At 41.4% G+C, this 13,094-nt stretch overlaps 1 protein-coding gene across 1 annotated transcript; it reads right to left on the bottom strand.

The window, feature by feature from the left end:
- Positions 1-7,598: 7,598 nt before the first annotated feature.
- On the bottom strand, positions 7,599-8,123 carry LOC141704537 (uncharacterized). Its single transcript, XM_074507770.1, has one exon. It carries the CDS (start codon positions 8,121-8,123, stop codon positions 7,599-7,601), a length of 525 nt encoding a protein of 174 aa, XP_074363871.1.
- Positions 8,124-13,094: the final 4,971 nt, after the last annotated feature.

The following is a 13,094-nucleotide window of genomic DNA, read 5'->3' on the forward strand; positions in this document are numbered from 1 at the left end:
TATTCAGTCATTTTCTAAAATATTCTGGGGACTGATTTACTTCATTAAATCAGCCTTACTCCAAACACTCTTTAAAGTGTTTTCGAGTCTTCAAAATGATTTTTAAAAGTCAGAGCGGATCCCAAAACTCATTTTTATATTTAAGATCTTCCTTTTAAGGGGATTTAAATACTCGCTCAAAACCTGGGGAATCCGGCTCTGTGGTGTATTTTATATTCGCAACAAGGTTGCAGATTTGGTAAATGAATTGATTACTTGCCCAACGTTCGGGAAGTAAGCCCCTCTCATTGAGTCGGCATAAGCGACAGGCCGGGGTACGGTCTATTATTGTGTAAGTGGCTCAGTGGGAGTCCATCAAATGCATAAGTGGCTGAGTGGCAGTCCAGCATAGGTCTTAATTATGACCAGGGTGATGACCAGTGGGGAATTCGTCCATCTACTAGTAGAAAAGGTTACTTATTGGTATCTTTGCCTGATCAGCGAGATATCGGGTTTATGCCAAAATTCTTTTCCTTTCCAAAATTCATTGGATGTTTCAAACTCTGTTCATACTTTACATAACAGAGGTTCCAGGAAATGTTTAAGAGATATATATATGTGGATATATATATATCGGGACTAAATAAAGTATCTCGTAACTTTATTTCATTCAATAATATTTCAAAGATTGAATCTATTCAAATCTTGTCTTGTAGTCTCATCTATGTGATGAACTTTTGAAACTGATTATAACTTGAACGGTGGTAGTTCAAGTAGTATTGGGAAAGATATAAGTATATTGGGGTATTTGGTAACCTCATCTTTTAAACTTATATCTAATTAATAATTGTCTTATGAATGACAAAGATTTTCAGAAAAACGTTGAGACAAGGTTAGATATATGAGATCACCTTGCAACGATATTTTTTTTATATACAGTTATACACTGGGACTTTGTGTATATTATGCATGGAAGAGGACTTCCAATATTTTGAAAAGTATATATGTATATATACTGAATATTTTGCGACTTCATCGCATTAAGATATCAAACTTGGTTCATTTCTTTTGACCAAGACTTTCATGAGTATTATGAGTAGGCTCATATATTGTAAATCATTATACATATTATTTTGGTGGGCTTGCTGCTCACCCTTGCTTTATTTCTTCATCACACAACAACAGTTAGGAAAGATGGCCAGACCCCAGCAGACCCAGCGCAAGCGCGTGGGAAGCGTCCCGCGTCTTCCCGTTGATGTTGTAGCTGCTATAGCTGCAGAGGTAGATCTATTGTAGATCAGACCATCTACTTTTGAGAATCAATTATGTATAATTATAACTTGTGGCAGATAATGGCAATTAACTGTAAATTTATCAAGTAATCATTTTGGGTTGTAATAACTTTTAAATTGTGGATTCAAAGACTTGTACTTATTTAAATTTCATCTCTGAGACTATAACGGGTTGTGGTGTGTGTTAGTGTGGGGTCACAGCATAAGGTTATTTATTATTAATTAAGTGAAGTGATATTGTGGAAAGAAAGACCGTGACGACCCGGATCCCCGACCCCGGATCTGGGGGTGTTACATCTGGTATCTGCTCTGGGGCTGGTAATTCTAGCTCCTGCGGTGGTGGTGGTGGTGGCAGTGGTGGAAATACCTGTGCTGACACTGGTGGCAATGCTGGTCCGGATACTGTCCTCTCTGAAGATCCTGATGATGCCATCTAACAGAATAACCATAACATAAGAAAAGGTCAATTCCCATTCCTAGAACTTACAATTTCCTAATCTAAGAAACTAACAAAACCCTGATACCATTAATCCTATCTTATGTGATCTTCCTATTTTATCTTAACTCTAATGTTCTTGTTTTCAGGGGCCAAAACCTAAGCTCTGATGCCAACTATAACACCCACCAAATTCGGGTATAGATCTGAGGTATTACTATCACTAACTACCTTACTGAACCTGTACAATAATAATATAAACATATAATTACCCCTTATTACTACTACTCCAGATCTTTTAAGGTTAAAGTGTGAAAATAAGAACCACATACCAACTCTTATTACAACAACTCAAATACACTAGCTTACAAAACTTCTTTATTACACACCATCTTTCTATATAAGTTTTAAACTAAACTTCTTTTATTCAAACCATAACTACACCTTATCCTGTTACACCTGCTCTGACATCTCAAAACTCTCTTCCGGAATTGGAATAAACATTATTGGTGCCAGAGGGTCCCGCTGCTTGACCTGCTTGACCCACTTCTTGACTACTCGGGTTCAGATAGGTTTCATTCTCAATTTTAACTGAAAAACAAGGTGAACAACAATAATAGGGGTGAGCCAAAATTGCTCAACAAACTTGAAACATTTATATATATAGTGTAAAGAGAGAAAGATAAATGAACCGCTAATCTGCTGGTTTGAACAACCATCTGTTTCTGTAATGAATAATGAATGCCATTATTGGCGAGTACCAAATGAACTAGACTGGACACAAGAACCAACACATGCACTATAACCTGCTGATCAGTCAGGATATAGCGCGGATCTATACCCAACTGCATAGACCTACCAACATATAGGGTACCCAGGCACTATGGCCTAATAATCAAGGGTCCGGCTCATACCCGACCTGTATCATAACCATCCAATCCATATCTGTGTATCAGTGTTTGTGAGCAAGAATTATCAAGGTATAACTGTCATGGAAAGTTGGAAGCGATCCACTATTCTGAACTTAGAATAGGGGAAAAACTTGTCAGGTATGCACTTCACCTCGGGTTGTTCACAGCTCTCTATCTCCGGCTTGATTCGTCTTGCTAGTGCTGAATCTATCAAGGAAAGATACTTGTTTAGTTGACTTACATCGTACGCGTATCTCAGACTGATACCACGTAGTCCTTATCGTCTACCCATACGGTTCTATCTGACTCGTATATAATTATCTAGCAGTTAGTGTTCACATAACCACATAAATCACATAGCACGTAAAACACATAATTAAATTAGGCTCATAAATATTTTTAGAATTGATACTAGGACTATATTCGCATTAACAAACTGTATCTGACTCGATTCCTAATTTTTTGGGATTTATTGGACTCGTATCGATAAACAATAGGGTCTATAAATAAATAATTATCATAAGCCGACTTGCTCTCAGAAGAAATTGTGATTTATAACTATTTTTAATGGAATCGGGTCATTTTTCTGAGTCTAAGGGTCTTTGTTTCGATTAAATCGGACAAACAGTTTAATTATTACGTAATAAACATGATTAAATCAATTATTAATCAATTATAACTTGTTATGGATAAAAAGCTAGGGTATATTAATTGTTGTATTTATTACTAAGGTTCGGGAGCTCAAGACCTTTAATGGTTGTTCTCGTGTTTTGTAGCTTAACTCTGCCTTTACGAGATGCCTACGTAGTGAATTAGAAAATCAAGCCAAAAACATAGTCCTGATAGGAGGGGTGAGTCCCCTTATATAGATGTTGGGAGCCCTTGAATTGGACTAGGGTTTGGAGACTTATTGAATAAGTCTCGGACTTTAGATAGACTTTGAAGTCCTAGAATAGAGGAATCAGATTCCTAGTTGGTGTAGGTGCCCTTGAGGCTATCTTTTATAGAATTACATCATCATTAGGACTCATTTAATGAGCTGGTAATCCCCCTATTTATTAATTACAAAATTAATAAATATTCAGGGCTTTGGGCCTCATTAATTGGGCTTCGTTATTGGACCGTAACAGGTATAATTAATTCAACATTAACTCTATTTCTAGGCTACTTTTAGGCCCATATCATTTGCCCCCCAACTTCTGGGAAACCGTTAAAGATTTCGCAGAAGTTAAGTTCATTTGTTCCCTTACAGGGTATCATTTTTGTGTAAAGTGTGGAGCGACCTACACATTTACAAAGATTTTCCTTGCACACGGCTTCAGGGTTGTTTTAGAATCTCCATATTATTTTCCTTACCTTATCCATTTTTTTAGGATTTTTTTAGTATTTTTCAGGAATTACCCTTAATTTCTGGGATTTTTTCCTGATTTTCAAGAATATTCTGATACTCACAGGTATTCTTTCTTTAATATTTCAAGAATATTTTATCAAAAATAATGTTTCAAAATTATTTTTTAATTTTCCCTAATTTTCAGGGTTTTTTGCTTACTTTTCCCTTTTTTGGGAATTTTTAGCAATTTTCCTGATTTTTGGCCCATTTTCTGATTAATTAAATAATCAGAAAATGGGCTCTCATGGTGCCATGCATCCTAGGTGTGGGTCACCCCCGCCTAGGAGACATGTTTCCAACAACGCCTAGGAATGTTGCCTCCTGGGCGCTGTTGGTTCCCTGATACTTCCTAGGCGGGGGTGACCTGGGCGCTGTTGGTTCCCTCATACTTCCTAGGCATGGGTCACCCCCGCCTAGGAGACATATTTCTAACAACGCCTAAGGATGTTGTCTCCTGGGCGCTGTTGGTTCCCTTATACATCCTAGGCGTGGGTCACCCCCGCCTAGGAGACATATTTCTAACAACGCCTAGGAATGTTGTCTCATGGGCACTGTTAGACTTCAATCCCCCCATACTCCCTAGGCGTGGGTCACCCCCGCCTATGAGACATATTTCTAACAACGCCGAGGAATGTTATCTCCTGGGCGCTGTTAGGCTTCAATCCTCTCATACTTCCTAGGCGTGGGTCACCCCGCCTAGGAGACATATTTCTAACAACGCCGAGGAATGTTGTCTCCTGGGCGCTGTTAGGCTTCAATCCTCTCATAATTCCTAGGCGTGGGTCACCCCCGCCTAGGAGACAAGTTTGGTACCACGCCTAGGAATCTTGTCTCCTAGGCTTGGTTTGGTACCTCAATTTATACCCTGTGATCTTTTATAAATCTAGGGTAAGTTAAGACTTAGTAATGAATGTTTCTAGAACTTGAATTTTTAAAATTCAAAATGCCTGGGCTTCCCGCCCATGGTGAGTTGACATACCCATTTCTTTTAGGCCCATTTGTAGATTGAGTTCCTTGTCCTCGGCTATAAAATGAGTGGAGTGTGAGTTCATTTCTCAAACTCTACTTAAATCTCTCAAAAAATTCTCTCCCCTACAATATTTTCTCTCCATCTTTGCCACCGGAAGGCGATTTCCGGCCTTCCCTTCCGCCGTAGTTCTCGCCATTTTCTGGGTTTTTCTTGAAGATTCCGTTTGAATCTTCATCTCCTTTCTTCATCTTGAAGAGCTTTCTGGGTTTCGAGCTTTAACCATCCATGGCGGATTCCGACTCTTCCCACACTCAGATTCCCCAAGCTGCTCCCCGTCCATCTAGGGCCAGCCGAGGTAAAAAATCTCTCGTACATTCTTCAGTCATTTCTCTTAGGGATCTTTTAACCGAGTTTGGCGAAGCCTTTCCTAACATGCTCCACTTAGATGCTTACAACTAACCTTCTAAATATGATTCTGAACAAGTAGGTACTATAACTCGTTTATTTGGTATTTCACACCTTTACAGGGCCGTGGCTCTAGGTCCAAACGATAGGGCCTGTTACTCAAAGCCTAGGGCCATTCGGGTCTATAAGGAAACCTTTTATTCTAGTTTTCATCTTCCTCCTCACCCCTTCGTTTTTCTCCTTTTGGATGAAGCCCGAGTCTGTCTGACCCAACTCACGCCCAATTCTTGGCATTTCATTCACTGTTACATGGCCCAATCGCGTAAACAGGGTTTTGAGCCCAACATTTATGTCTTTTGTTATTTATTTAAATATATAAATGCTTCTGAGGACCAAGGATGGGTCAAAATAGTTCATAGATCCTTGGCCCGTTCCTGTTTTATTTCTGGTACCAACCTCGACTCGTATCCAACTTGGAAGAGCGAGTGGTTTTATGTGTATCTGGATTCCGAGGAGGGTTGGGACCATTTTTCAGGCCCAATTTCTCAAAGAGTGTAAACGGTTCTTTAAGAGACCTAAAATTGGGAATAGAAGAAGATGCGACCATTAAGGCCATCACAGCTGATAACTTGCATCATTGCGCTCTCATCCTTTCAGAGGGCAATTTGCAAAATTTAAATCTAAATGACCTGGGTCCCGAGGGTATTTATTTCCCCTTTTTACTTCACCATTTAACTCCTTATTTCTGTCATTATTTCTTATATACCTATATCCTTTTTGCAGCTAAGGTGGCTCTGGACGTGATTTTCAAGAAGAGGGAGGCTCGTGCTGTCAAGGGCTCCGCTGTTGAGACTCACCACAACAAGCGGGTGAGGATTGGAGACGGCCCTTCAGTCACGGTTAAGGAAGTCGTTCCTACTTTTATATCTGAGAGGCCCGTCATCCTCGATGAAAATACTTCTCTCTTTATTCTGATTTGGGGCCTTCAGAAGAGGGACACGGTGGTGGGGAGCTCTGAGGCTGCTGCTATTTGGTCCGAGAGCGTGGTTATACCTCGTGACAGGGCCGAGATAGTAGAGTCTTCTGATGACCTACAGATCGAGCACCTGGGTGCTCATGCCATAGCTTCAGTAAGATTCTTCCTTAACTCATTCTTTAACTATTTTTTATGATCTTCCCTCCGTTCTTTACACAACTTATTGTGTTTGAACATGTTTGTGCAGATGAATACCCATCTCCAGGCCACCCTTCACAACCTGAAGGATGTGAGGACTAGCCTAACCATTGCTGAAAGGGATAGGGACAGGTACCTTAAGGCCTCAGAGGCTAACTTCACTCGCTTCTATGAGGTGGAGAAGGAGTTGTCTGAGGAAAAGGAGAAGGTTTGCAAGCTGGAGTTGGATACTCAGAGGGCTCGGCTGAGGTGATAGCCGAGTACAAGGCATCTCAGGACTTTCAGGATGTCCTGAATGCTGAGTATGATGCTAAATTTCCCGAGACCTTTTCTAGCTGCTGGGAGCAGACAGTGGAGGAGATTGGGAAGAAGATCCCAGAGGTGACTCTTGCAGCCTACCCAGTCCCTGCTGTTCCTGGGCCAGGACCCCTTCTTGAGGATATTCCTTTCTCCCCCACTCTGACTACTTCTGCTGAGGCCACATCTTCTCCTTCTCGGGATGCTAACCCTATGGGAGACGAGCCTGTTCCCCCCTCTACTGCTACTGACGGGGGAAACGATGATGATGATGATTTATTTAAGGATTTTGATTAGTTTCCTTTTCTTATTGGCCCATCATGGCTTTTTATGTATTAACTTATTCGTACTTGGAACTTATTACCCTTCGGGGTTTATTATGTTAACTTAGGTTGCCTGTTTGCTTTTCTACTATTTCTTTCAAGTACTTGTACTATTTTATGGGAGTTGGTTTGGTATCGTTTTCATAGCTTTCCCTTATATTTCCTCGTACTTGTACTAAAATAGATAAGCAACCTCAACCATATATAGCTTGAACCAAACAGTTCTAGGATAAGATGAACCAAACAGTTCTAAAACAAGTTTATGGAAACTCTTTGGATTCATCCCTTACATAATTCAGTGTAGAACTAGAATCTAAAGTAATAGTCTTATTAACACATGAAATCCTAAGCAATTAAAGCTTCAAGGTGCTTTTCAACCTTTTTACCACTATAGTATGCATGAGCTATAGGTAGTAAACTTTCAGGTTTTGAGCATGCCAAGTCCGAGGTACTTCTTCCCCATCATGGTCTCCAATTTGTAAGACCCTCTTCCTTGAACACTCTTAACCTTATATGGCCCTTCCCAGTTTGGGGTTAGTTTTCCTTTCTGCCCTCCTCCAGAAGCTTCTACCTTCCTTAGGACCAAATCCCCTTGTTTGAAAAACATTTCCTTTACCCTCAGGTTGTAGTAAAAAGAGGCATTTTTATGATTTTCTATGATTTTTGCATATGCTGCATCTCGTACCTCATCTATCAGGTTCAGGGCTAATCTTTGCCCCTCCTCATTCTCCTCAGCATTGTATGCCTGGATTCTGGGAGACGAGTGTGATATCTCCACAGGAACAACTGCTTCTGCTCCATACGCTAGCATGAATGGTGTTTCCCCCGTAGTAACTCTACATGTAGTTCTGTAGGCCCAAAGTATTGGCAATATTTCCTCCACCCAATTATTTTTGGATTTCTCGATCCTCTTTTTCAGCCGATCAAGAATTATACGATTTGCCATTTCTGCTTGCCCATTGGCTTGCGGATGAGCTACAGAGGTAAATCGCAACTCGATCTCATTCTCCTTGCAATACTTCTTAAATTCCTCATTATTGAACTGTGTTCATTATCAATAACTAGGATACGGGGAATTCCATATCAGTACATGATGTTTTCCCACATGAATTGTGCAACCTGCTTAGTTGTGATCTTAGCCAAAGGCTTGGCTTCAATCCACTTAGTAAAATAATCAATGGCTACAATCAGGAACTTCCTTTGTCCCGTGGCCATGGGGAAGGGCCCCAGTATATCCATTCCCCACATGGAAAAGGGGATGGGAGAGTTGATGGAAGTTAACATCTGGGGGGATTGCCAAACAACCGGTGCATGTTTCTGACAACGATCACACTTCTTCACATATTCTTTGGCATCGACCATCATCTCTAGCCAATAAAAGCCTAAACGGGTTATCTTATGAGCCGGTGCTCTGCCCCCAGGTGTTTCCCACAGATACCTTCGTGTACTTCTTCAAGAGCCAAGCGTGCCTCATCGGGCCTAAGATATCTTAAGTAAGGAACCACATAAGATCTTTTGTACAAAATCCCATCGATCATGGAGTATCTCAGCGCTTGAACAACCAACTTTCGTGCTTTAGTCACATCATTTAGCAGCCAACCAATTTGAATATGGGCCTTAATGGGATCTATCCATGACGTCCCCATCCCTATAGGAGCTACAAGCTTAACATCAATGCTCAGTGTCTTCAAAATGTAGAAGTATACACTTCCTGAACTTTCCTCTATCTCTGATGAAGCAAACTTGGACAATGCATCCGCCTTAGCATTTTCCTCCCTTGGGATGTGCTCAACATGGCATTCATCGAATTGAGTCATCACAGCCCTTATAGGTGGACGTACTTAGCCATTGTATCATCCCTTGCCTCAAACTCTCCCTTGACCTGGGATATGACTAACTTTGAATCTCCACAGACTTTTAAGTTCTTGACTCTTAGTGTCCCTGCTAGGCCGAGGCCAGCTATGAGAGCTTTATATTCTGCTTTATTATTTGTAGTTGGGAAGTCTAGCTTCATAGCATATTCAATCAAGAAACCATCGGGGCTTTGTAAAACTAGCCATGCTCCTCTTGAACTTGTTTTTGATGCTATATCAAAATAGAGAATCCAATATTCCTTCTCCTTTATAGCCTTATCTTTGCCTCCTTTATCACCTTCTGTGTCATGAGGTATAGTATCTTCCTGCCCCCCGACTTCTTGGTTGGGTATGGTACATACTACCACGAAGTCAGCCAATGTATGGGATTTTATTGCCGTTCATGGCTTGTACTTGATGTCAAATTCTCCCAACTCTATTTCCCACTTAATTAGCCTTCCACTAGATTTGGGACTATGGATAATATTTCTCAAGGGATGATTTGTTAACACTTCAATCTTATGAGCTTGAAAGTAAGGACGCAGCTTCCTTAAGCCATTACCAAGGCTAAAGCAAACTTCTCGATAGTTGAATAATTCAACTCAGCCCCATGCATAATTTTGCTAATATAGTATACAGGTTTCTGGACTTTAAATTCTTCCTTAAACCAATACAGCGCTCAAGGCATTTTTCGAAACGGCCAAGTACAAGTATAAAGTTTCATTCAAAGCTGGCTTGGCCAACAACGGGGCCTGGGCCATATATTTCTTTAATTCTTTGAATGCCTTCTGGCTTTCCTTAGTCCATACGAAATCCTTGACCTTTTTCAAGGACTTGAAGAAGGACAAGCATTTATCCCCAGATTTGGAGATGAACCGACCCAATGCAGTAACCCTTCTAGTGAGCTTTTGAACATCTTTGATAGTCTTTGGGGGCTCCATGTCCAAAATTGCCTTTATTTTATCAGGATTGGCCTCGATTCCTCTCTTGGAGACCATCAGACCCAAAAACTTTCCAGATCCCACTCCGAAAGCACACTTTGCAGGATTTAGCATCATTTTGTGATATCTCAGGACCTCAAAAGCTTCCCTCAAATGGGTTATATGATCCGTCTTTACTACACTCTTGACTAACATGTCATCGACATACACTTCCATGGTCTTGCCAATAAGATTTTTGAATATCTAATTTACCAACCGTTGATCGGTGGCTCCTGCATTCTTGAGACCAAAAGCCATAACAAGATAACAAAAAAACATCAAAGTCAGTAATGAATGATACCTTTGGGATGTCATCCTTGTGCATCTTGATCTGATTATATCCACTGAATCCATCCATGAAACTCAATATGTCATGACCAACAGTAGCATATATCAATGTATCTATCACTGGCAATGGGAAATAGTCCCTAGGGCATGTGTCATTTAGATCGGTGAAATCCACACACATCCTCCATTTTCCATTTGCCTTCTTTACCATCACAGGGTTCGCTAACCATTCCAGAAATTGTATCTCTTCAATGAAACCAGCCTTTATAAGCTTTTCTACTACTTTTTTAATAACTTCTTGTCTCTCTGAAGCAAAGATTCTTTTCTTTTGCTTCACAATCTTTCGATTTGAATCCACATTCAGCTTGTGAGTGATCAGTCCCGGGTCTATGCTTGGCATATCAGCTGCCGACCATGCAAACACATCACTATTTTCTTATAAAAATTTCACCAACTTCCTTATAAGGGGCTCCTCTAGTGTTGCTCCAATAAAAGTCACTTTCTCAGGATCCTCGGGAGCTAAAGGAATTGGAACCAAATCTTCTGCTGGCTTCCCTCTTTTCTCATCATTCTCACGGATATCGAGGTCTTCAATAGGCAGAACCTGCCCCCAACTCCATCTTCCCTATGAGAGGCCACATAACAACTTCTTGCCCTCTTTTAATCTCCTCTCTCTTCTCCAATCCCATTCCGGGTGGGAAACTTCATCACTGAATGATAGGAAAAAGGGACTTCCTTGAAGGCATGTATCCCTGTTCTTCCCATGATCGCATTGTAAGTTGAACTAGCCTTCACCACCACAAAGTCCAACATCTGTGTCGCTTGTCTTGGTTCTTGACCTATGGTCATTGGTAACTTAATTATCCCTTCCATGGGGCACTCCACTCCTGCGAACCCATATATCGGCATATCGGTTGGGGTTAATTGAGAATCATTGTAACCCATCCTTAAAAAGGTATCATGGAGTAAGATGTCCATCGAGGCACTGTTATCTACAAGGACCCTCTTCACTGGGCTGTTCCCTATTATCGGTGTTATGACCAGTGGGTCGTCATGAGGAAATTTCACACCTTTCAAGTCAGAATCATCAAATGCCATTATCACTCCTGTCTCAGCCCTCTTCAGAATTTCCCAACAATTTGCATAACTTCTCTAGTATATGCTTTCCTTGAGTTCTTGGATAAACCAACAACAGTTGGTCCTACAAAGATTGTATTTATCACAGGCCCTCGGGGTCGCGGTCCTCCAAAGATCGTATTATCACCGGTCCCTTAGGCTGGGGATTTCGTCCCTGGTCGTCTTGATCTCTCCAACGATCATCAAAGTTCTTTTTCCCATTGTTATTCCTATCTCCTCCATCTCCAGTGTACTTGCTCAACCTTCCTTTTCGAATGATAAACTCTATTTCATCATTTAATTGTCTACACTCATCAGTGTCATGACCAGCATCCTTGTGAAATATGCAATATTTACTCTTATCTAGTTTAGTAGGATCATCCTTCAGGGGTTTAGGCCAACGGATATCTCTATCTTTCTCAATTTCTATCAAGATCTGGCTTCTAGGAGCATTCATCTTAGCATACTGAGTGAACTTGTGTCCAGGTCCTCCCTTCTTCGGGGTTGAATCATTACTTTGCTCAGTTCTAGGATACTTGTCCTTGGCAATATATTTCAGATCAGTCCTTCGCTTCTTGCCACCAGTAGGCTCGTTATTCACTACCGTTTTCCTCATACTTTCCTCAACTTTGATATACTTCCCGACCCTATCTTGGAGCTGTAACATGCTTTCAGGAGGGCGTTTGGCCAACGACATCTTGAAGAACTTGTCCCTAGTTCCCTGCTATAGTGCTATCATAGCCACCTTGTCATCAAGATCCGGGACCTTCAAGGCTTCCTTGGTTAAACGATTCAGATAGTCTCTCAAGGACTCTTTTGCTCCTTGCACAATGCTCATGAGGGATGCTGAGCTTTTCTCATGTACTCTCCCACTGATGAACTGCTTAATAAAATCCTGACTTAACTCTTTGAAAGACCCAATAGAATTCGGAGGCAAACGACTATACCATCTTTGAGCCATTCCTGACAGGGTTTGAGGAAAGGCACGACACTTATTAGCGTCGTTCACGGGCTGCAGTAACAGCACATTAGAGAATGTCCTGACATGATTAGCGGGATCTCCTGTGCCATCATAAACTTTGATGGTGGGAATCTTAAACTTCTTTGAGATATGTGCATTCATTATTTCTTCAGTGAATGGTGGAGTAGGATCATCAGGATCTCCCAGGGGAAGAAGATTGCTTGGATCAGCCCTTGGGACAACAATCCTTCTCTGTAGTGGACCATCCAGGTCTATGATCGGAGGAGGATTTCTCCCCCTTGGAGGTAGTGGGGGTACGGAGGTCTGATGCACCTCCAAGTCGCGCTTCAGCCTTTGAATCTCAGCCTCGTGAGCCTTGATTCTCTCCTACACTTCTTGGGGATTCGTCCCTCGGGTGAACCTAGGCGCTGGTTACCATCAGGTATCGGCTCTTTACCAGCACGCCTCCTTCTTGGGGCCACATCATCATCCGAAGATTCAGAGTATCTCTCAGTGTAAGGACCAGAAATTTTTTTATCCTCAGGGATAGGAGCCAAACCGCGTATATATTGGGGAATCTGCTCTTATGCTTCACTCCTATTAACATGTCCACTTCCTCCAACCTCAGGGTAAAGGGGCATCCCATAAGGGGGGTTAATGGTCACAATAGTTGAATACTCATACCCAACGGGTCGAGAATTCACAGGCGTATGTTGCTG

This window comes from Apium graveolens, unplaced genomic scaffold, assembly GCF_009905375.1.
Source record: "Apium graveolens cultivar Ventura unplaced genomic scaffold, ASM990537v1 ctg7949, whole genome shotgun sequence".
NCBI lineage: Eukaryota > Viridiplantae > Streptophyta > Magnoliopsida > Apiales > Apiaceae > Apium > Apium graveolens.

Coding starts and splice junctions, on each gene's coding strand:
- LOC141704537 (XM_074507770.1), bottom strand. CDS start 8,123: ATGGCAAATCGTATAATTCTTGATCGGCTGAAAAAGAGGATCGAGAAA.